The 26,073-nt window shown below is 34.6% G+C and overlaps 3 protein-coding genes across 4 annotated transcripts in view; 2 read left to right on the top strand and 1 right to left on the bottom strand.

The window, feature by feature from the left end:
* Positions 1-3,196, top strand: part of LOC144447577 (thrombospondin type-1 domain-containing protein 7A-like) — a 39,115-nt gene extending 35,919 nt beyond the window's left edge. Inside the window, exons 24-26 of the mRNA XM_078137650.1 lie at positions 1,538-1,710; positions 2,008-2,092; positions 2,940-3,196. Coding sequence (XP_077993776.1) covers positions 1,538-1,710; positions 2,008-2,092; positions 2,940-3,045 — 364 coding nt within the window. The 3' untranslated portion in view covers positions 3,046-3,196. The remainder of the gene's footprint in view (positions 1-1,537; positions 1,711-2,007; positions 2,093-2,939) is intronic.
* Positions 3,197-10,758: 7,562 nt separating this feature from the next.
* LOC144447468 (thiosulfate sulfurtransferase/rhodanese-like domain-containing protein 2) lies at positions 10,759-17,568 on the bottom strand. Its single transcript, XM_078137501.1, has 8 exons — positions 17,403-17,568; positions 16,244-16,690; positions 15,443-15,565; positions 13,834-13,942; positions 13,448-13,557; positions 12,940-13,098; positions 11,824-11,962; positions 10,759-11,094 (listed from the first exon to the last, which is right to left on the bottom strand). Exons 1-8 carry the CDS (start codon positions 17,463-17,465, stop codon positions 10,850-10,852), a joined length of 1,395 nt encoding a protein of 464 aa, XP_077993627.1. The 5' UTR covers positions 17,466-17,568; the 3' UTR covers positions 10,759-10,849.
* A 74-nt stretch (positions 17,569-17,642) lies between these two features.
* LOC144447469 (isoamyl acetate-hydrolyzing esterase 1 homolog) lies at positions 17,643-24,946 on the top strand. Of its 2 annotated transcripts, none has more exons than XM_078137502.1 (6): positions 17,643-17,691; positions 19,118-19,170; positions 19,785-19,977; positions 21,301-21,412; positions 22,195-22,313; positions 23,970-24,946. In XM_078137502.1, exons 1-6 carry the CDS (start codon positions 17,650-17,652, stop codon positions 24,141-24,143), a joined length of 693 nt encoding a protein of 230 aa, XP_077993628.1. In that variant the 5' UTR covers positions 17,643-17,649; the 3' UTR covers positions 24,144-24,946. The 2 variants fall into 2 exon arrangements, with proteins under 2 accessions (XP_077993628.1, XP_077993629.1); XM_078137503.1 differs by lacking the exon at positions 17,643-17,691 and adding an exon at positions 17,915-18,029.
* The last annotated feature ends 1,127 nt before the right edge of the window (positions 24,947-26,073 follow it).

Genomic DNA, 26,073 nt, shown 5'->3' with positions numbered 1-26,073 from the left:
TATGTAGTGTCTGACATGTGAGGTACATGTGCAAAGTGGCAGTGGTTGATAAACCCACTTTGTGGATGTGGAGGTCATTCTTTTAATATTTTCATGAAATGTAGTTAAAATAGTTAAGCCTATCTTAAGAGTCCATTCAATCCTCATTATACCCCTATGAACAAAATGTTCATTTTGAGACATGATGCAGTTTTATCAAATTCACCCATTCACCCAGGATATACTGTCATCATATCATGTTATTTTTAGCACAACTGAACTACAGTGTAGGTTCAGTAGTGCTATAGGCATTGAGCGGTGTCTGTTTGTCTGTCTGTCTGTCTGTCTGTCTGTCTGTCTGTCTTTGTTTTTTTTGTGTGTATGTGTGTGGACAACTTAAACTCAAAAAACTACCAACCCGATTGCCTTGGTATTTGGTGGGGACATTACTTGAGGGGTCTAGTTGGGAAATTGTTCAAATGAAAGTGATTACATCACAGGTGTGTCATTTGGGTAAAAAAATGTGATTTTTGGTAAAAAAAACTCAGAAACTACAGGGCAGATTATTGCGAAATTAGGTGGGAACATTTGTTCATGATATGATGATTCCTTAGTAATATGCAAATTAGGGCTAAAAATGTGTCTTTTTGGTCAAAAACTTATAATTGGGTTGAAATTTAACAGGAATGAATCTGTGGGTGTGTAGATGAAGAAATATAATGATCTCATCAGTAATATACAAATCAGTTGTAAAAATGCATTTTGGTCAAAAATTTATATCTCAAAAAGTACTTGGTCAGTGAGACTGAAACTTGCTTAGATGTTTCTAGAAGTGTTATTCTGCAGATTTTCTTCAAAATACTTTGACACAATTGGCCCTAGCAACCATGACCACGCCCTTAGCAACAGTCAAATGGCAGTATATTTTGGTCAAATAACAACATCTGGTAGGCAAGTGAGTAAACATTCAAAAAATGTATGCAAATATCCCTAACAACCATGACCACGCCCATAGCAACAGCCAAACAGTCATGTTTTTCACAAAGATAACAACATGGATTAATAGACAATCGAATAAACATTCAAAAAATGTATGTAAATTTGCCTAGCAGCAAGACCATGCCCAAAGCAACAGCCAAGTAATCACGTATATTGCAAAGGTAACAACAGAAATAGAAAGACAAATGAATAAACATTCAAAAGATGTATGCAAATGTGCCTAGCAACAAGACCACGCCCATATCAACAGCCAAATGATCACATATATTGGGAAGATAACAATGGGGACTAAAAGACAATTGAATAAACATTCAAAAAATGTATGCAAATATGCCTATCAACAAGACCACGCCCATAGCAACAGCCAAATGATCATGTATATTGCAAAGATAGCAACATGGTTGGATAGGCAACTGGATAGTCATTCAGCAAATGAATATCTATTCTTAGCATGGACTAGCATATGGATATAAACATTTTTAAAAACTGTACAGTTGTGCTACAATGCCATTTGTATTTTTATTAATATTATTATACCATATGTGTCTGATTCCCACAGTGTAAATGGTTTCCTTCAAGTGTGTTTACCCAAGGAAGGATGGGAAGACAACGCTATCAGCCAAGAAGAAGAAGACACTGAAATGTACAAAGAAGGGACATACAACTATGCAACAGATAGCAATACTATCAAAGATTTAGAGAGTTCTGAATTTAAAACTAAATCAAAAGAAGGTAGGCAACAGATAGCAATACTATCAAAGATTTAGAGAGTTCTGAATTTAAAACTAAATCAAAAGAAGGTAGAAGAAAACACAAACTCATTTAGTATTAAAATACTTACATATATAAATGATAGATATGAGTTATCAAAATATTGGACAATGTTTCATGTCAATTTAGTTTTATACTGTGAGATTTAGTTTCAGTTTGAAGGTTTCTATATGACATAAAGAAACAAATTAGCATTGCTGTAAGATGTAAGTCAAAAAGATATTTCCATTGAATATCTCCATCTCTATCATCTCATAGGTCTAGTTGAGATGTGGTTATATGGTGCTATATCAGCTGGAGTAGTGTTCCTTATACTCATCATTGTTATCACCTATATTCTATGGTAAGTATTCCTCTCAAAAATGTGTCTCCTGTAATGAACAGCACCCCAGTGATGAATACAACACTTCCACAATTCTCTTGCTAGTGAACAGCGCCCTCTAGTGATTAATTCTAGGGCATGAAATAGCCAGATCAAAATGGTTCTCCTTCTTTGAGTTTCAGGATGAAAACTAAAAATATTATTCCCAATATTTTTCTTTGTTCAGCCAGGGAAAATACGAGTGACCTAAGGGGACCTTGTCACTTATAATGAGTCACTGGACGAGCAGTTACAAACCCTTAGGCGACGAGTGCTTTCAGGCTGATTGAAGAAATATATTGGGGAATAATATAATTGTGCCTCCTCAAGCATAATTTATGAAATAATGGCATTTTGGAAAGTTTTGACTCATATTTCGAGCACCACAAAAACCAGTGATGTAGACAAAGGTTGTCATGATGTAGCACCACAAAACCAGTGATGTAGACACGGGTTGTCATGATGTAGCACCACAAAAGCCAGTGATGTAGACAAAGGTTGTCATGATGTAGCACCACAAAACCAGTGATGTAGACACGGGTTGTCATGATGTAGCACCACAAAAACCAGTGATGTAGACAAAGGTTGTCATGACATAGCACCACAAAACCAGTGATGTAGACACGGGTTGTCATGACATAGCACCACAAAACCAATGATGTAGACACGGGTTGTCATGATGTAGCACCACAAAAACCAGTGATGTAGACAAAGGTTGTCATGACATAGAATAACAGAGAGTATACAATCTGTATTTTCTGTTCAAAGACAATAACTTGGCTTGTGTATGGTATAATATGCTGATAATTGTTTGTCTTTTCATTGATAGTCGAATCACAAGAAAGAAGGCTGCCAAACGAAGACTTCAACTAGAAAAAGAAAGATACTGGGATACCAGTGCTAAGAAAAGATACAATGGTGATATTGATCTGTAGAGAATTAGTGATAGTTGTGTACAACTCTTTATATGAAACAACAAAATACACCCTAAATGTGAAAGATTTAAAATTGGTTTAGTTTCACTCATTTGTCTGTTTATAAAGACCTTGCCTTCACACCTGAATAGCAGAGGTAGGTTAGAAATCTTAGTGATGATCCAAATATTGCTAGCTAATTAATGAAACAGCTGCTAAGAAACAAATTCTGTGTAGTTGTGATACTAGAAGTTATGTCCGACTGCGAAATCCAGTAAGCTACATTACAACACAAAAAAATGATGACATATTAAAAACATTACAACCTACAATCGTGTCATTGTAGAATGCTCGAAAGGTAAGAATTTTCCTTGATTTCTATGTTTCATACCAATGTTACATTCTCGTATAGTTTGCATTCTGGGAGGAATGGGTTTAAGAAACTAGTAGGGCAAGTAATTTAGAATATTTTCCATGTTGTTCGAAGAAATCCATGAATAACTTCAGCCACTTTGACAGGCATGGGCATAACACCATAGGAATACATGGTATAGAATGGGTGAGAGTTTCAATGAATACAGAGCTTTGTTTTCAGTGATATTAAAACACAGAGATTTTGAGTATTATCATAGTTTTGTCGATACCATGCATTCCGATGTTGTTAATGTTATGCCCATATCTGTCGGAGTGGCTGAAGTTATTCACACATTTCTCCAAACAACATGGAAAATATTTAAAATTACTTGCCATACTAGTTCTTAAATGTATTCCTCCCAGAATGCAAACTATATGAGAATGTAATGTTGGTCTGAAACAGATATGAAGGAAAATTCTTACCTTTTGAGCATTCTACAATGACACGATTGGATGTCGCCATGTTGAATACATCATCATTTTGTTGTGTTGTAATGTAGCTTACTGGATTTGGCAGTCAGACATAGCTTCTAGTATCACAACTACAGAGAATTTGTTTCTTAGCAATTGTTTGTTAACGCAGCTAGCGATATTTGGATCATCACTAAGATTTCACACCTACCCCTGAATAGTCCTTTGGTAATTTATTATCAGAGCTGGATCAGTCGTCTATGTTTCTCCAATAGGGTGTACAGGCAACTAGATTTAAAAGTCAACATGTGAAATAAATTGACAAATAAAAATCAGATTATCTATACAAGGGAAATTCTTATGCAATGATCTACAAGAGTATAAAAGAACTAGGAATCCCATTGAAAGTTTTGTTTATCAGAAAAGACTTTTATTATTCAACCCACATTTCAGCATTGGAAGTAGGTATCTTTTTAGTTGATAGTAAGTATATCCTGAATTCCTTCTCCAGAAGCAATGACAGTACATTGTTTACTTCCGCCAAGTGGCATAAACAAAAATGCAGAAGTGTTTTAAAAAAAGGTTGCAAAGGGTATGTTCATATCAAGAAGAAATTATGAGTACATAATATTTCTGCTATTTTAGATAACATGAAAATTATTTTATGTTCTGATTATATTTGTTTTTACGGTGTATCAATTATAAAGCAATTCAGAGTACATTCCGTTCTATTTTTCTTCAGAAATAATATTGGCAGGAAATCAGAGAAAAAAAGTAACAAATTTAGCTACTTGTGACATGGAAACTTCCACTGTGTTGTATTTGTAATGTCACTTTCTGTTTTTGTTAGGGGTGTGACATCACTTCCTGCCACGATGGTTGCTACCGCCATCTACAGGGTACATCTGTAAAGTTATTTTTGGTGCCAATATTGAAGTAATATTTGCCAAAATTTCGTAAATAATTGTAAATCAGAATGTGATTTTTTTGAAATTTTGAAATGTAAGTTATCGTTTAATTCATTTGACAATTTTAAAATGGAAATCGTAAATTGTGAGACTATTTGTGCAATCTAGTACTGTGGTGTAAACTGTACATTACTGTCAACACTGTGTTGAGGCTTTACTTCAAGAAGAAAAACAACAACATTTAGTTGTTGTGAATTTATGAATATTATTATTTTATATGCACAGAGTATAGATTTAGAGTTTGTGTAGAACCAAGGTAGACAGAATATAAGTAGTAGAGACTCCTTATCACAAACTGACTTGATATTTCCTGTCCGTAGTTACTCTATATTTAGTAACTATTTATACAGTAGATCTACAAAAGAAATCCTGTTTTCTCTACAATCTATATTTGTTTATAGTAAAACCAGTTGGAATTTGTAGAGTCATGTATGTCTCAAGTCAAACATTTTTTAATGTCTACAACAAGACAATTTACTGAAGTTTCCATTGCAGTGCTCTATTCACTGTAACAGTGAATGTGATTGGCAGAGTCAGGCTGTTTTCAAACTTCTATGTCATTGGTTACATTGAATTCAATTGGTCAACACATTTTCTGGATTTCTTGCCTTAAAAAAGTATGCATATATGAAATTGACTTTTAGTCAAGTCAGTTCTTCTCTGCCAACTTAACGCTATCAATCACTTGCCAATATTTGTGAAATAATGCAAATTTTTACTCAAAGTTTTGTATAATCAGAAAAATATATAATCTAATTGCAAAGACTATAAAACAAACTTATTTGGTATTCTTTGCCCTAACTTGTACTTGTATTTTGCGTCAGTGACTCTTTATTTTTGTAGAACCAATTCTACTTTGAGGCTTTTTTTTGTATTATTCATATATTTTGTACCACATCTTGAAAGAAGTGCCTTTCATATTGTTTCATTTTCAGAGATTTTCTTTTACATTTTGCATATTTTTATAAGTTTATACAGAGAAATTTAAAGGCAGTCAAAGATTGCATATCTGTGTATTAATTTGAATCCCAGCACTATTATATCTAACCTCACAAAGGAAATGAATTTGTGATTTAAATTTTAGATAATGGGATTTAAGATATTTTATGAATGAGAAATGGAAAGTTGTTTATAAGGGCAATGTTATAGTTGTCAAGATGTTATTGAAGCACACACACACACAGAGTAGAATAATTCAGTCTCTGTAAAGACCCATGTAGTGTTTTATTGTGGAGACTATCACTCATTTATGCACCCTACAGAATGACACATCATGGTTTTAGTTATGTTTTAGCCTGTCTAAACTAAGGGTGTCACAATCATATTGAGGTGTACTCAAAGTAATATATCCAAATTTTTCTGTACCAACTAGTTGTGTACATTGTAGTTCCTATCAAGTGGCAACCAATGTGAGCAGCAATCTCATTGAGATACCGATAGCATAGGTGAAAAGAAGTGTCTAAAAATGACTGGAAATGTTAGATTACTTTCTATAGTACAGGAAGCAACTATAGACATATGAACAAGAAAACCAACCAAATCTATGAGAAAAATTAGAAAGAAATCGTCTTTGAAGAAAGTGATTATAGTTCATGACAGGTGTTTGTAATATTTGTATGTTCAGTACAGAAATAAAAGTGTGTGATTGGCTAGTGTATCAGTCATAGTGCACATATTTGTAACATACTACAGAAATGTTAAAGTTGCGGCATTATTTCACATACTCCTACCATACTACAGAAATGTTAAAGTTGCAGCATTATTTCACATACTCCTACCATACTACAGAAATGTTAAAGTTGCAGCATTATTTCACATACTCCTACCATACTACAGAAATGTTAAAGTTGCAGCATTATTTCACATACTCCTACCATACTACAGAAATGTGAAAGTTGCAGCATTATTTCACATACTCCTACCATACTACAGAAATGTTAAAGTTGCAGCATTATTTCACATACTCCTACCATACTACAGAAATGTTAAAGTTGCAGCATTATTTCACATACTTCTACCATACTACAGAAATGTTAAAGTTGCAGCATTATTTCACATACTCCTACCATACTACAGAAATGTGAAAGTTGCAGCATTATTTCACATACTCCTACCATACTACAGAAATGTTAAAGTTGCAGCATTATTTCACATACTTCTACCATACTACAGAAATGTTAAAGTTGCAGCATTATTTCACATACCCTACCATACTACAGAAATGTTAAAGTTGCAGCATTATTTCACATACTCCTACCATACTACAGAAATGTGAAAGTTGCAGCATTATTTCACATACTCCTACCATACTACAGAAATGTTAAAGTTGCAGCATTATTTCACATACTCCTACCATACTACAGAAATGTTAAAGTTGCAGCATTATTTCACATACTTCTACCATACTACAGAAATGTTAAAGTTGCAGCATTATTTCACATACTCCTACCATACTACAGAAATGTGAAAGTTGCAGCATTATTTCACATACTTCTACCATACTACAGAAATGTTAAAGTTGCAGCATTATTTCACATACCCTACCATACTACAGAAATGTTAAAGTTGCAGCATTATTTCACATACTCTTACCATACTACAGAAATGTTAAAGTTGCAGCATTATTTCACATACTCCTACCATACTACAGAAATGTTAAAGTTGCAGCATTATTTCACATACTTCTACCATACTACAGAAATGTGAAAGTTGCAGCATTATTTCACATACTCCTACCATACTACAGAAATGTTAAAGTTGCAGCATTATTTCACATACCCTACCATACTACAGAAATGTTAAAGTTGCAGCATTATTTCACATACTCCTACCATACTACAGAAATGTTAAAGTTGCAGCATTATTTCACATACTCCTACCATACTACAGAAATGTTAAAGTTGCAGCATTATTTCACATACTCCTACCATACTACAGAAATGTTAAAGTTGCAGCATTATTTCACATACTCCTACCATACTACAGAAATGTTAAAGTTGCAGCATTATTTCACATACTCCTACCATACTACAGAAATGTTAAAGTTGCAGCATTATTTCACATACTCCTACCATACTACAGAAATGTTAAAGTTGCAGCATTATTTCACATACTCCTACCATACTACAGAAATGTTAAAGTTGCAGCATTATTTCACATACTCCTACCATACTACAGAAATGTTAAAGTTGCAGCATTATTTCACATACTCCTACCATACTACAGAAATGTTAAAGTTGCAGCATTATTTGATTACACCTTGAAATATGAAATGTGTGATTGTACAATTTACATATCTTGTGACATATGTCAGACATATTAGAACATATAGACTGAAAAGACCATAATCACATTACTACTCATATGTAACTGACTCTTTTTATTCATTTTCAATATGAAAAACAGTATCCTTAAATTTTGTAATAATTTTTGGTACACGTGTAGCTAATAAGCTTAGATTTGTCTATGTATAGTGGAATACATTATTTTCTGATGATTGATTCACCCAGCACAAAATAAGCCACTAGTAGCAGTAAGGTTTTATTATTTTTCGTTTTGCCAGTCATGGATTTCACTAAACATTTACAGGAAATTGTGGAATCCTATTTATAAGCCAATTTTGCTCTTTAGAAATCATTGTAACGGTACTGTATACACTAGTCTAATGCTATCTTAGGCATCAAATCTCAAGATACCTCTTCACTGGTGATTCAGTACCACGGGTAGATCTATTATATGTGTACATGCACTGGCTCATTCTCTGTATGTAAACATTTGTGAGTAAATCCTGGCTCATTGTTAAGATGTAAACATTCGTGAGTAAATTCTCATTACCTGCAATAGCATATTTTACATCATGATAGAGGGTCAAAATAGAATAAGAAGGTTGACTTATTCTCATGCATACCTCTAGTAATGTATGTTGAGGGTAATTTTTTGAATGTTGACGAGGTTTGATTACTAGGTGATGATTCACGCTTCTGAGATAACAAACTGACATAAAGAGAAAATAATCAAAAATGAAGAAAAATAACATTCCAAGCATTGTTACCAGGGCTTTATTTCTTCAATATGAAATATGCTATCCCTTCACATTTAATTATTTCACACTAGTAGGCAAGTTAGCGGGATGTAGACTTTCAGGTGGATTGTACTGGACTGAGAGTCCAGCAAGTCTGTGTTGACATTTCATATATTAAGCTGTATGTACAGATCTCAGTTTAACACCATAGACATTGGAGAACTCCAACATCTATGGTTTAACCTCCACAGAGATATGTAGAAACAATCAACTTTTGTACATACAATGGATTAATTAGATACATACATGTAGTAACTTTGACTAGACATTCATTCACTTTACATAAAGCCATACATAAGGAAACAACTCGTATTTGGTAGTGGTTTATGGTATTTGTACCTCGATAGTCTAGTAAGAACTTGTAAATTCAGTTCAATTTGTTAGGGTTATAGTACATGTAAAATTCGGGTGCAGGAATACTTTGTTGTGATGTGAACAGGAATATATTATTGAGGTGTGTTCCTAATCGTAACAACATACCTAGTGTGAAATTATTATCAGTCATATTCACAATCATATTCACTGACCTCCAATCTGAATGAGAATATGATCACAATAGAAACCAAAGTTCTTATATATTCCTACCAAGATGTGCTACAGCTGAGGGGAATTTCATTATAAGCAAACTTGTCCTACAGCATATTAAAGTACCCTCCTATAGCTGTTTTATCTGTAACTTGAAAATGTTTACTATATTGAATGTGGTATTGTAATGGACAGTTGAAAAGTTGAAAACAAGGCTGTAAAAATATCTAATATCTGTGATTTGAAAATCTAAGTATCAAATGTCAGTTATGTGAGAATGACAGATGGTGTACAGAAGTGTTTTAAATTAAATTTGATGTACTAACACACTGGTTAAAAAAGGCAAAGTGTTAAAAAGTAGCATTACTTGCTCTTTCTGGCCATGCCATTTGTACAGTAAAAAGAAACATGTAGTAATGATGCACAGTCTTCATGTCAAAACATGGCTATGCATATTAATTAATCAATTTTCATTTTCATTTTACATATATTCAACTAATTTGCATAAACCTTACACATGTAAGGTACAACACAATGTCATAAAAGACCATTATGAAACTTTGATTTACATACAAGATAGGAAAATAAGAGTATCAAGTTTATAATGATTCTTGTATTGTACATTTTTGCTAGTGTTGTATGCTTCCACTCACAGTGATATTTGTTCTTTTATGTGAAGTCTGTGATAGGTTATGTTAGCCTATTCTTGCCCAAAGATTTCACTAAATCTATGTACATTTATACCTGTCTAATTAAAGTAGTACATTGTAATGTATGTAATTTGTATTTGCATCCTGCCTGCCATTTTCACATCGGTGTATTTTTAAAAATTGTAAAATTGAAAACAAAAATATCAATAAATGGACCTGTTTTGCTATAAGCATTAAAGTACATGCAGTAGTGTTGTTTTTGTATTTTATTTTTTTGGGCAAAAGTAAATATGAAGTCATAACTTCAGAAGTTTGATTGGTTAATATTCAAATTATTACAATGCATTTAGTTTACATGTTTATAGAATTATCTGAGAGACAGACAGACACAGGAGAGAGGAACAAGGTGGGGTTAGGGCTACACTGTGCAGTGGCTTCATTTTATTCTGGTTGATTCATATGCAAAGTATTTGTGTGTGTGTGTGGGGGGGGGGGGGGGTTGAAGACGCTGAAAAGATCAAATGACTTTAATATATGAGTCGTATTAATCAACAACTCCCTGTTACATAATGGTGAGAGTTTTGGACTTGGAATGAGAAGGTTGGGAATTCGAACCCCTCAGGAGGTTGATGAGAACCTTATACTCTTAAGCTGAGTTGTACTAAAAATGAAATCACCAGGTGCTTTACAAGCTGCAATACAAGACTCAAAGTATTAGATGTTTGACTGTTGAAAAGAAGTTTATATCTTTGCAAGATTTCCTCATATATTTGACATTAGAGATATTTGTCCAAATTTTCAACTGGAATTCTCTCTCTTGATTTAGTACAGGAACATTCTTCCCTTGTTTCATTGGCTATTTCACTTCTAGATGCCATTTTGTCATTGCCTGTTTGACATTCATGACAGCATGAAGTGAGCCCTCTATGTTGACAATTAGTACATGATAACACAAGTTGATGACAGTGGTTACTGGTGCATGGCTGGTACTGGTCCCATGATGTGTTACAATATGTACATTCTGAAAAAAAAGAGGAATTATTTATACTTTGAGTTACATTGCAATATCTCTGCGGTTATACTTAGCAAATGTAAATTTGTCTGTGATGACTGATTTTATAAACTTCACAAACAATTCACCATAAAATCATATAAATGTAATGTTTGGAAAATTCAGAAAAAACCTGAAAATAAATATGAATTGTATATATCGAGAGAGAGGGAGAGAGTAGTGAATAGTTATGAAGTGCATTTACATTATGTTTTTTGCTTGTAGTAGAGAAAAGACTTTCCAGGTGGCATACTATAGATGCACTTAGGAACATAGACAGGTGACCAGGAAGGTGTATACATAGAGATACCCACATAGGTACACAGATGGACACAGACATACAGTAATAAAGGTACACACAGACAAATAGCTAATCCACCCATAACGGTATAGACAGACACTCATAAAGATACACATGCATACAGACAGCTAAGCCAGCCACAATGGTACACAGACAGACAGATAGCTAAGCCACCATCAAAGGTACAGAGACAGACAGACAGCTAGACCACCACCAAAAGTACACAGACAGACAGACAGACAGATAGCTAAGCCACACTAAAGGTACACACACAGACAGACAGACAGACACAGCTAAGCCACCACTAAGGACAGACAGACAGACATTCAGACAGACAGACAGACAGACAGACAGACAGATAGCTAAGCCATCAAAATAGGAACATAGGAACAACTTACTTGATATTATATCTGAATTTGCAGGAATGGCATATCTATCATCAAACACAAACAATTTGCCTCGGAATGATCCATTGGGGTACTTTTCAATGTATTTATGAATACCACCTTTCAACTGAAGTACATCTTTACATACACCCTACCAAAGAAAAAGAGAGAAAATTTGAAATGTCTCAATGTTACTCAATATCCATTGAAGCAAGCTTATCTATGTAGATTACTACATCAACATTAGAATTTTAATAATTGAAAAACTACTCTCAGTTTAAATTTTGTGAAATCATAAGTCATGTGACCAACCCCATCAGACAAAAGTCCAAAGGATGCAAGCATAACTGATTCCAGTGTTGAGTCATTTGAACAACCCATCAGACAAAAGTCCAAAGGGTGCAAATGACAGCTTCAGTTTTGCTTTCACAATTTCAAGTGCGTAGTGTTTCAATTCGTAAAGTTTCTTTGTTGTTACTGATTTTTGTACAGAATTCTACTCCAGCATAAGTATAACATATTTATTGCAGAGTTTCAGCTTACTGGTATATTTGTACATTATGACTGTTTCAGGCAATATCTAAAGAGTAATCTCATTAATAGTCAACAAGAAAGTAAAGAAGAGAACATTTTTTATTAAATACTGTTGCGGAATTGGGGCGTTGCCCCAAAACCCAATAACCAGGCCCAACGATGACTACTGGCTCCTTAATAGGTTTCCCTGACACATTAAAAGTGCAGCAGATCAAAACACAAGATCTCTGGATGGGGTTTACAAGAAAATGATGCTCAGGTGCTGAGGATGACCCACACAGCACAACAGTAAGATGGAAACTAACTTGTCGACCACTGGGGAATGCCCCTCAGGACCAGGATCACATGATCTGTCTGTGGGCCATCAGCCCTTCATGTGATGGCCATGTGCCACACATGCTTCAACCAAGGGAAACCCATAGACCATATCAGTCACTGAGGGCACTGTGTCGATTTCATGACAATACCTATCTGTTGCATGTCTTTCTTCTACACATCCATACTAACATAACTATAACAAATACTACTGAGAATGCAAGCTTTTTTTCTTGTTTATACTAAAAAAAAGATGGGTATTATGGGATGTTTTCTCACCTTTGATCTCAAATATGCTGATCCCCTTTCACATCTGATACCACCAGTGCAGTACATCAACACTTTCTTGTCTTCAAAGATATGTAGATTTTTGTCAACATATTCTGGCCAATAGCTGAACTTTCTGATATTTGGAGCCAAAGCATTCTTGAATTTACCCTGCAAAACAAAAAAATTAGTCATTTCTACCACAAATTACATTTTCCCTTGTAAGAAAGCACAAGGAATTTTCTGATAAGTTAGGTTTCGGAGACAAGGTTGACCAATATTTTTTTTTTCAGTGAAGTTTGAAAATATTGAGTAACAACATACACAGTCTGGTCTGGGTAAGAGCACCCTCAACACCTGGAGTTGGCCAAGAAGAGACTGCTGGTTATGGAAGTCTAGCCATGTTGTATGTCATTTGTTCATCATGTTGTGTACATTGATAAAATATGATGTTAGCTATATTCTGATTTAGTATAAGATGGCTCAGCTGAAAGACTGAAGAACCCAAATGAAAACTTACTATTTTACTTTCATAAAAATTCCTACAATCAACCAAAATGGTGTCTTTGTCCTTGTCACTGTCCAAGTGAGATACCACATCATGGAATTCATCTACTGATAAGTGAGGTCCTGAAATGTCAAAACACAATATTACACAGGTGTGAGACATGAGGTCCTGAAATGTCAAAACACAATATTACACAGGTGTGAGACATGAGGTCCTGAAATGTCAAAACACAATATTACACAGGTGTGAGACATGAGGTCCTGAAATGTCAAAACACAATATTACACAGGTGTGAGACATGAGGTCCTGAAATGTCAAAACACAATATTACACAGGTGTGAGACATGAGGTCCTGAAATGTCAAAACACAACATTACCACTTTTGTCATAGTACTCACCAGCTTCATGATGACCAACTCTGGTTGGATCAACACCCATTGGTACAATTTCTTCATGGACAGTGACTTTTAAACCGACGGGAAAGCTGTGCCTACCACCAGGACTTGTCTGTACAGTGGGGAAAAAGTTTATAAGATGGATTAGTATAGGGCAGAATCTGATGCTATGGTATGTATACACGACCCTCACACTTGCAACCAGGCCACAAATAAAACTAGGTCTCAGATTATTTTGTGTTATCTTTAATTTCCCATAAAACACAGTTCTGCATTGCATGGGCACCAAATGTTCTGTATACTACAGCCACTGTTAACTACTGATCACATTGGCATGGTAACAGTTTCCACATCTCTTTCTGAAATTGAAATTGTTAAAAAAAAGGAGTGGTATTGGAATTTCTAGGAGACAAAGTTCAAAACTTACCAATTAATAGCGAAATATATATATTTTTTGCGAGTGCTCTTGAAGTTGGACCATTACAGTGTAATTATTACCAGGTGAAGTTATTTGTCTCATAAGTTCAATGGTCTTTCTAAACTTATAATTACAGATACAGAAGCCTGTACAGCAAGTTGTACAAATATAGAAGTCTGTACAGCAAGTTGTACAAATATAGAAGTCTGTACAGCAAGTTGTACAAATATAGAAGTCTGTACAGCAAGTTGTACAAATATAGAAGTCTGTATAGCAAGTTGTACAAATATAGAAGTCTGTACAGCAAGTTGTACAAATATAGAAGTCTGTACAGCAAGTTGTACAGATATAGAAGCCTGTACAGCAAGTTGTACAAATATAGAAGTCTATACAGCAAGTTGTACAAATATAGAAGTCTGTATAGCAAGTTGTACAAATATAGAAGCCTGTAGAGCAAATTGTACAGATATAGAAGTCTGTACAGCAAGTTGTACAAATATAGAAGTCGGTACAGCAAGTTGTAGAAATATAGAAGTCTGTGCAGCAAGTTGTACAAATATAGAAGTCTGTACAGCAAGTTGTACAGATATAGAAGTCTGTACAGCAAGTTGTATAAATATAGAAGTCTGTACAGCAAGTTGTACAAATATAGAAGTCTGTACAGCAAGTTGTACAGATATAGAAGTCTGTACAGCAAGTTGTATAAATATAGAAGTCTGTACAGCAAGTTGTACAAATATAGAAGCCTGTACAGCAAGTTGTACAGATACAGAAGCCTGTGCAGCAAGTTGTATAAATATAGAAGCCTGTACAGCAAGTTGTACAAATATAGAAGTCTGTACAGCAAGTTGTACAAATATAGAAGCCTGCACAGCAAGTTGTACAAATATAGAAGCCTGTACAGCAAGTTGTACAAATATAGAAGTCTGTACAGCAAGTTGTACAAATATAGAAGCCTGCACAGCAAGTTGTACAGATATAGAAGTCTGTACAGCAAGTTGTATAAATATAGAAGTCTGTACAGCAAGTTGTACAAATATAGAAGTCTGTACAGCAAGTTGTACAAATATAGAAGTCTGTACAGCAAGTTGTACAAATATAGAAGTCTGTACAGCAAGTTGTATATTAGATACCTGGATACAGCTGTGTGAATCCTCTATATCAATAACTCTCAGATCGAAAACCATGTTTTACCTTGAAATCTTCTGTTGCCATGGTAGCAAACATTGGATGCAACATGATGTACTTGATATAAAGTTGTGTTGATAGCATTGATCCTCCTACTGTCCCATTTAAACCTTCACTGGCAATACGAATCTATAATTAACATAAAACAAAACACAATTTTATTGGTGATGCATAGTGGTCATGTGACTGACTTTATGAACCTATAATGAACATGAAACAAAACACAATTTCATTGGTGATGCACAGTGGTCATGTGACTGACTTTACGAATCTATAATTAACATGAAACAAAACACAATTTTATTGGTGATGCATAGTGGTCATGTGACTGACTTCAAAGGACATTTCTCTGCTTTTAATACTTTTGTTTCATTGTTTATAATTTCGATATACCATAGATTTATTTTAGTAAATAGAAGTTAACATATTTACATATTAGCAGCATGCTATCCCCCCAGTAACAATGTTAGTGGAATCTTAGAATCATAGAAAAATTGCACAGCAAAAAATATGAATGACACATAGTCCTAAGGATGGTGTTATAGTCACTTCAAGGCATGCATTAACATGGGATAATACACTAGTCTAAAGATAAGTATATTCTAACTATTGATTGGAATAGATGGTGTTTCAAATAACACTTTATCACGTGCTCCCCCACTCCCTTCCATCATGTGATTTAGGAACACAGGCCTACTGATTTGGGGTTTATATTTTAAACACCAGCGATGGTATACCTTTGACCTTTGACACTTAGGATTTAGAAATTTATTTGGAAGACTGGAAGTAACCATACTGAAACCTCACCTTGCCTGTCAGCTGTAGTCTTTTACAAAGTTCTTGCTGCCAACTGCAAACTTGCTGTGGTTGATCTATTTCAGTATAGCAGTAATAGAGAAGAACTCTTCCATCACCTGTCTCCTTTTGACATTGCTCTGTCTCCTCATCAGTTGGTAACCATGGAAATGATACAGAATCACCATAGCAACACATTGCTGCATCTGTTGCCATCACATCATCTGACCTTTCACCTGAAGGGTCAGAGGTCAGTTGTTTTACAGTAACATCAATTTCATCTTCAGGAAATTTTGTATCATTTCGGAGAATATCCTCAGTTCTACTTTCAATGTCTTTCTTATGAACTACTGCCACATGTTTGTGTACTGCTACCAATTCTGGAAGGACTTCACCACAGCAACTCCATGTTTGATTAGCTTTGTTGTATTGTAACGTCTTCACAAATAGTGCAAAAGCCTGAAATGTATAAAAGGTGAAAATACTACTGATACAGATATTAAGACTATAACTTGTATAAGTATATAACAGACCCCAGTGTTTTTGACCACTATGCACTAATCAGTATTTATAGTATCTTGTTTACCATATCATATCACAGTTCAAATAACGTTGTATATATATGTTATTATCATTCTGAACTCTATAGGCAATTACTATCTTGAACTGTGCAAAAACTTGGTCTTTGTGATAAATACTGGGACCATGAACTTATTCACACATACACACACTTTCTTTGGGTGATTGTTTTTTATGGACAATTTGACACTGATCAGCTCATAGGCTACTAGCCTGCAATTTGATATGATATGATATCATGTCATATCATATTTTGAATTCCTGGTATGAATGCTACCAGTTATTAGACAATGATATCATTTAATATAAATTGGAACAATAATAATAATAATATCAATAATAATATTAAATGGAAAACTTTTAAAAAAACAAACAAATTAAAATTATCTAATTTTAAAGCTCTCACTACCACAATGTTTATTACAGACTATGACATACATTTTGTTAATTCAAATGGTATATAACTACAGAAAAGAGATTGTATTTTAACACCCCTCCCCCACATCCCCCACCGCGATAGCGTGTACACCAAGTACAAATGCATCTCAACAACTTCACAAGCATCTGCTTTATGGCATATGTGTCTATATACCTTTTTTCTGGCCAATTTCTTTCGTGTTTTTGGTCCTTTCTTTGTATGAATTCCGTTCTTCATTGTGGCTTTGAATCTTTTAAAGTACTCTTCAAACTCTATCTTCTAGAACTTCTCATTCATTTATCGTTTTTCTAAAATTCTAGCTCTCACGAACTGTCGACATGTCCGAATATGAATGGAAACAGGAAGTAAAACGTTACCTTAAATGACCTTTAACCTCCGACCTTTGAATGCGGAAATCGACATGTGGCCGCAAGTTATCCTGTTCGGAGATTCTCTCACACAGGTATGAATTTCTTTATTCTCTTTTCCACTATTGACTAAAATATGAAATATGATGAGTGATGAGTAAACGGTAAAGATGCGCGATTCGTAATTAGTCGGATTTTTCCACATCCGATACCAAAATCCGAATCCGTGTCAGCCAGCTGTCTCACACTGTCACTTGCTCATCATAATAATTGTATATTGTATTGTATTTTATATGTTATTAAATTGGCGACCTCATCAGCATCACTTACGTTTTTCACATTTTTTCATTTTGATTTTGGATACGTTACAACACGAACGAAGCGGGAAGACATGTGGCCGCAAGTTGTGCTTTTCGGAGATTCGCATATATGGGTATTGATTTCCGGTGTAATTCGCTCTCTTTTCTCAATGAATGACGAGATCTGTCGCTGTGACAGAAATGTTGAGAACTACCAGGGACACGTAAACGGAGTCAGATTGTTCAGATTTTTAAAAAAATCCGAGTTCAACATCAGTATTTGAAAGCCTGATGTCTCGTGTATCAAATTATGATTCAGCATAGATTATTGATTTCGTTGTCTGACTTTATCTATTTTTATGAGCCTAGTTTTTTTCATGTGTTTATCACAAAGAAGTGAAATGTTGTCATGTTTTCACATGTGATGCATGTATGACATGATTGAAGAGAAAGGGAGACAATGTGTACGAGTCACATTTGTATTGAAGCTAGGGAGTTAGTGTTATCATTACATTAGCGTTTAAATTGGTTGCCCCCCCCCCCCCCCCCATGAATTTGCCACCATTCTTCACTTGCCCCACATGGATCTTTAATCAGTGAGATTATACCATCACATATATACAGTCATTCAACAGTTACATCAAATATTTTTTTCATTCCATTTATATGTTGATATTTTTCATTCATCTGTTCATGCATTCATTTGTTGATATCTTCACATTCATACAATGTTTTGTACATTTACTGTTTGTTGAGATTTGTAACATTGTTTTATTAAGTGTTTTATAGGTAAATCGCTACAGCCTAAATTATTTTGACATCACTTTGAGAATGAGTCACATTAGCTGCAATAATTGTAGCTTTGTTTTTATTTACAATACTTTTTATTCTTTTTCATGTTTTATTTTGCGTGACTCACCATTTTTCGTTTGATTTTTTTTTTCTTATGGGGTTGCAAAGAAAATCAAATATGTGTTGAGGATCCTGAACACATTTTTGATATGAGCATTAGTGTGGTCGATCTGTAGTGGTTCTAGCAGAGGACTGAGAGTGATGGAGTGAAACCACTACAGTTAGTGTAGTTAGTGAAATCAACTAAAATATGGATTCAGCCTAGATACGAAATTGTATAGGACTTTGTATCCATACACTTGAGTCTGTTCTGGGCTGATTTCTTTGGTTACCCTTTATGGATACTTGGTTTCTCTCTCTTTAATTTCAGCGATCTTTTGGTGATGGACATTGGGGTGCTTCATTGGCTAACAGATTACAAAGGTAAAGTGTGTTTTTTCAACAGACCCAAAATTGCAACTCTGTCATAACCCTTGTAATTCCAAAAGGACACCGCAATCTAAACAGCTCATCCACAGTCTGATGTTTGCAGTTGTAACACACCACATCATTTACTGCATTGTATGCCGTGCAAAAAGTACATACGGCATACTTGTACACTATAGGGTTTCCATAGGCTTAATATAACAATAGTGAATATAGATCAAAACACAACACAGGAATCTGCAAAAGTTTATTCCTTTAAAAGTTACCAACTGTGTTTATACAAATCCTTTCTGAAAATTGTAAAACAGTGAACTTTTTACGCTAGCATCTACTCCACCTACAGAAGGTGACAACATATTTGTCAGTTGTGAAAACATGTACACATGTGCAAATGATGTCATCAGTCATCAGTTTTTTTGTGTGTGATGATACCCATACAGGCATCATCATTGAGTGGTAAACATAATTTGTGTTGAATCATGCAAAAACTTGACATACCATGTGACCATGTATTGACAAATCACAAAATAGGAAATGGATGAGGTGTGTCTCAATACAGTCTGACAATAAACTTACAAAGTAACAAGTAAATGTTTTGTTCTCTTTTGCAGGAGATGTGATGTCTTGTGTAGGGGATTTGGTGGATATAATTCAACATGGTGCAATATTATGCTACCTCAGCTCATCACCAAGGAAATCACCTACAGTGTTGCCATAGTGACAATATTCTTAGGAACCAATGACTCTGTCTTTGAAGGCTATGTACAAAATGTACCACTTGACAAATTCAAGCTGAATTTAAAGGTAAGAATGTTCCATGTTTTGCAAACCAATTCGATGATGCTGTGGAAGTAGAATTGTTGACCACTGACATCATGCTTAAGCCTAATATTGCTATAGTGAAATGTTACACTCATTTTGATACACATAAACATAAGTATATTGATACCAGTTAAGCTTTATATTTGTCTTGGTCTTGGTCCAGTCTCTCACTACTGGGGAGGGGGGTGGGGGGGGGGGGTTGGCACTCTACTACGAGACCAACCAACGAGACAAGATTCTTGGGGAACATAATCCAAAGTTGCCCACACCTGAAGTCAAAAAGTACATTTCTTCCAAGTCATGAAAGATGGATTTATGAGGCCTTTTCATTGTAACCTGTTATAAAGGTACCTACATTCCCCAGCATTTGTTGAAAGTGTAGCTTATTTTTGTTATCTGGTGAAATAAATTTCATTCATTCATTCATTCGTTCATTCATTCATTCATTCATTCATTCATTCATTCATTCATTCATTCATTCATTCATTCATTCATTCATTCATTCATTCATCCATTCATCCATCCATTCATTCATTCATTCATTCATTCATTCATTCATTCATTCATTCATTCATTCATTCATTCATTCATTCATTTGGCATGCACTGCTCTCGGAAAGAGATCTGCTGTGGGCTACTTTGGATTACGTTATCCCAGACTCTCGTCTGGGTGGGCTCATAGTAGAGCCCCCAGTCGTAAGAGTCTGGGTAACAGAGACTACTTTGGATTACGTTATCCCAGACTCTCGTCTGGGTGGGCTCATAGTAGAGCCCCCAGTCGTAAGAGTCTGGGTAACAGAGACTACTTTGGATTACGTTATCCCAGACTCTCGTCTGGGTGGGCTCATAGTAGAGCCCCAGTTGTTAGAGTCTGGGTAACGAGACTAGATAAAATAGTGTTCCAAGTTCACTTTTAAGTACTCTTGTGTTTTCAAGATATGGGGTGAACCAAAACACTGACCGTGTCATTGTTACCACAAGGTGAAGATCGTAGGTTATTAATGATTATTTCCCATTTGACTCTTTTTCATTTATTTTTGTACTACACAAGTATAGTTATGTTATTTACATGTATTTTTCTTTTTTCAGCTGGAAAATACTCATGACCTATTAAAGGGTTTTGTCAGTACTCCATCTTTGCAGACTCAAAATGACAAGGCCCCTTAGGCCATTCATGTTTTACTTGGTTGAATGAAGAAAAATAATGGAGAATGATATCTAATTATTGACTGAGAAAAAATACCTCATCTTTATCTAGTATTTATTTCTTTATTTCTTTATTTGTTTATTTATTTGTCACAACCAGGAAATGATTCAGTACTTGAATTCTGTTGGTGTTGGAAATAAAAAGATTATTCTAATATCACCACCAACAGTAAATGAACCGGCATGGAATACCGAATGTAAAAAGAATCTAGGTAAGTTCATTTTCACTACAATCATATTTATACGTGTCCTGTGCAATACACATACAGTTGAGGATCTCAACTTTTACCTATACTTAAGTAAATATAAAGATAGCCTCAGATCGGTATACAAAACAGTTATGCCATGCAGTAATTTCCATTGTACTTAGGACTGCCTCTGTTTAAAGTTGGGATTAGCACTGGTATATATTAAGCACTTACCATCTGGCAAACCTATAAAGGTGTTTCATATCTGTTTTCTATAGTGGTCTCAGACCTGAGACATTATTAGCACAAAGATGAGTCTGTAAGTTCCTCTCCATATATATAGCCTGACTTCTTTCAAACCTGGCACAAGATTAAAACATGGTATAGTACAAATTAACATGATTGATATGTTGTTTTGTAAGCTTTTTTGAAATGCATCTTTCATCCTTTATATTGTGGCCAATTTTGGCATAAAAATGCATAATTGCACGTATGCATTATCTGCTAGTAGGATCATTTTGATTTTGACAAGTTTCAGATGAGGCACACTAAGCAACATTGCCATCAAATGTTAAGTCAATCAGCTAAGACATGTAGACTGTACACACACACACACACACACACACACACACACACACACACACACACACACACACACACACCTATAGCAACCCTTAATGTCACTTATTATATAATTTTTATTAAAAACACCTTTTTGCAAAATTCGACATAAAGCTAAAGTTTTTTAGTTTTTTACAAGTTCAAATAAATGTTGAAATAGATTAGCTTTTGATTATATTCAATAGGTCATGGAAAGAACAAAAGTAATGAAATCACTGCCAAGTATGCTGAAGTTTGTTGCACACTTGGTAAAGATCTGAATGTCAGTGTCGTGGATTTATTCAACATTATGTCAAGAGAACAGGTATGTTGTGTTCATGCACAGACAAGGAAGAAACAGATCAGCAATGGGTATTGTTCTGAAGTGTTTATAAAGGGGTTACGAGCTCAGTTATCATCTTGGGTAGGCTGCAAGGGTCTCTTTTGTGTCAAACATATGCCAAAAGTTACTGAGTGACACGTGAGTTGCTCTACCGGAACCATCAGTTTTTGTTTTTTTATAGGAACACTGTCATTGGTAAATGCGTAATCTTTAAGTGGAAGCAGACAGTTCTGCGCAAATAGTTTGAAAATTCAACAAGAGTTATTTGAGTTATTGCCTTTTAAAATCTTACTTGTTAGGAACTGTCAAATTTATGATTATATAATGAGCATATTTGAGTGAAAAATGTAGAAATATGCAAAAAGTTATGCACTGTACGACAAATTCTGATGATAGGTCAAGTTGCCTCTCTAGTAAGTCACGCTCTGGGATTTTCGTCCTATCCACTGACATTGCCAATGTTTACACAAGGGTTTATGTGTGTGTGTTTTGACATGGGTAATGAATTTACATCTATTAGTGGCTGTGATTGTTGTACATGTAGTTTAGCCAGGGAGTATGTAAAGCAGGCAACACAAAACCCACATCATGCATAAACTAGTGGTATGTTCAAATTTCTCATGACATTGTCAGTCGAATGCATGTATTTTTGGTCGATTGAAATTGTAACAATTTTGTTGATAAGGGAATACTTGTTATTTGTTTACAACTATACTGGAGACAAGTGGAAACCTGGGAGTGGAAACAACGCATTTGCTGTATATATATAGGGATTATATTTATTCCGTATGCCAATACAATATCCCAGTAAAATAATAATAAACAACTTATCCTTTTATTATGTATGGTTATGCTGGTTTGTTAATTTATGCAAGAATATATTGAAACCAGGCAGATTCACACGTTTGAAAGTTATTTCCATGACAATAGAGTAATGTTTACTTGAGACTACATTTGGACAGTGGGAGAGGGTCTGTTGCTGATCTGTTTCTCCCTTGTCTGTGGTTCATGTTGCAATTGCTGAAAAGACAAATTTGATGAAACTCTCCCCATTAGGGATAAACCCACCATCGTGAATATTATGAATGGTGCATTATGGGAAATATGAAGGTAACACAACTCAGTCACTATTGCAAACAAGCTTGTCACATTCTTTATAAGACAAATAATCTAGTCATGATTATCTTGACCATTACAGGAGCATTATTGATTGGCACAGGTTACGATAACTACAGATAATCCCATAATCCTTGAGCATGCTTATTTCCCTACCCTATTTCAAGGAAATGAGTATTTAGCAGCCATTTTGAATTTAAAAATTGTTTAAAACCCTCTTTTGTTCAACTAGTACTTATTTGTGTACAAACAAATTCCCCCTTGTTAAGTTAATTTTGACCTCTGCTTCAAAATATGCATGGCAAACTGTGATGTTTTTTCATGATTAACTAAAAATAGGTTTGTTTGTGAGGTGCATACTACATTCAGTTTGTGAGGTGCATACTACATTCAGTTTGTGAGGTACATACTATATTCAGTTTGTGAGGTACATACTATATTCAGTTTGTGAGGTGCATACTACATTCAGTTTGTGAGGTGCATACTATATTCAGTTTGTGCAACTTCCTGTTATATTTTCAGAACTGGGAGCGATTCCTGCTACCAGACGGTATTCACCTCTCTGTAGAAGGATCTAAGCTGTTAGAGAAACATCTATTTGAAGTGATCGAAGACAAGATTCAACACATCAAGGTGAAATATCCACTATGGAATGAAGTGAGTGCATCCAATCCTGAGAGTACAATGGTTGAATAACATTTTAGACCAAATAGTCTTGACTTCTCTCTCTATCAACTCTTTATTTTAGACCATCAAATTTCAATAGGGGATCTTGTTTATCTTTGTAAAAGTTGCCATTGATATCACATTGTATAGATACCCATCAAGTGTGGAAAGTAACATTTTGTTGAATATTTTTGCTATATTGAAGCGATTTTTTAGTTTTTCATCGAAATTTTTGTCATCACAACAGAGAGCCTCTACTTCTGCTTGACTATCCGTCCCTCTCCAAGTTTTGAAGAATTTCTGATATCACAAAGTCTAACAGAAATGTTTAGTTTTTTAACCACATGACAATTTGTTTTATGGTGTGTTGGCTCAAAAGGATGAGTGTTGACAACACTGTTACAAATTACCCCTTGTCTTTTGTATTGACTGTAAGTCAAAATTAAAATTTTCTGGGATCAATCTTTGAAAAGTTTCATCTGTATGAACTCAAAAATATCAAAATGAATGTATTCAGCATCACCCACAAAATTGGATAACAGATTAGAGAAATTAAGTGTAACATTAATTTTTATGTGTTGAAAGGACATTACATTTTTCCATGATTACTAATAGGCACATACTATTTTGAAGTAAGTTAAGTAGTACACATGTACAGACAGTGACTGTTGGAAGCTGCCCAGACAATATTTAACAAGTTAAAAGGTAACATGTGTCATTGTCTTTTGAGTGACACTCAGATGAATGAAATTTGGCAGACTTCATTCAAAATTGAATCTATTTGGTCTATGGTGTATGTAAAACAAAGAAATTGACTTTTTCAAATGATTTATTGGCGGGAAAATGTATTTTTATTTTTCTGAAAAATAGATACTCAAAAAGATATAAATATTCTAGATACGGTAAAGTTTATTATATGCTCTGACCATCTTGATGTGATCTTTTCCTGATATGTTACTGTTCCAGGAGGATAATAAATTTGTCATTATTATTTGATTTCACAAATTTATTGAACAACATTAAGAGTAAGTTCCTTCCCCTCTCCTTCCCTCCACTCCTCCTTTTTTCCCATTAATCAAAGTGAGGCCTTACACCACACAGGTGTATTGTACACCTTATTATAACCAAGACAGTGTTTGAGATAGACACAAAGATTTGTTGTTATTCAACTTTTCAGCTTTTACCCCGAGAAAGCTCTGTTTAGATACATATAGATATAAATTATTGACAATGGTATAACTTAATACCCTGACTAGAATTTTCCATCACCACATGGAAATAAGTACCCATACATTCAGGGAAGGATTTGCGCACAAACTTTGGTTTCTTTTGTTTGGAGACTGTCTCGTTGTATGCTGAGGATGTGAATTGTGTACATTTAGTGGAGGAGAGAGTCTTTATAACTCATTTGAACTACTTGTACTTAGTTTTGTTCATAGTGGAGGAGAGAATGTTTGTAGCTCATTTGAGGTACATGTACTTATTAATAGTTCTGTTCTTAATGGAGGGTTTGTAGCTAAGTTGTGTTTTTTTCAACTTCAATAATCACTTAATACATTTTAGGAAAATTTATCTCAAAATGATACCTACAGACAAAATTTATGAATGATAATATTTCTCTTCTTTGTAGCTTAGTATCTTGACTGATGGACATGGCCAAGATCAACCATCAAAGCTCATTTTATTTATGTATTTAAATTGTAGTAAGGAATAATTGCAAAATAGAATAAAATATCAGTGTTGTGCAGAAGTTCATGTTGGAAAAAATCATCTGGCATTATTATAGCACTGTTGACAACTTTCACACTGTATTTTGGAATGTTTGTTGTCAAATAATGATTTTACTTGTAAGAAAAGATGATGGACTGGGCATAAACCTCTCCAGTATGAGATAAAGCCTCTCTACTATGAGATAAAACTTCTTCACTATGAGATAAAACCTCTCTACTATGAGATAAAA

This window comes from Glandiceps talaboti, chromosome 16 (genome assembly GCF_964340395.1).
Source record: "Glandiceps talaboti chromosome 16, keGlaTala1.1, whole genome shotgun sequence".
Taxonomy (NCBI): Eukaryota; Metazoa; Hemichordata; class Enteropneusta; family Spengelidae; genus Glandiceps; species Glandiceps talaboti.
Note: the sequence above shows the minus strand (reverse complement) of the source record. Positions and strands in the feature narration are given on the sequence as shown.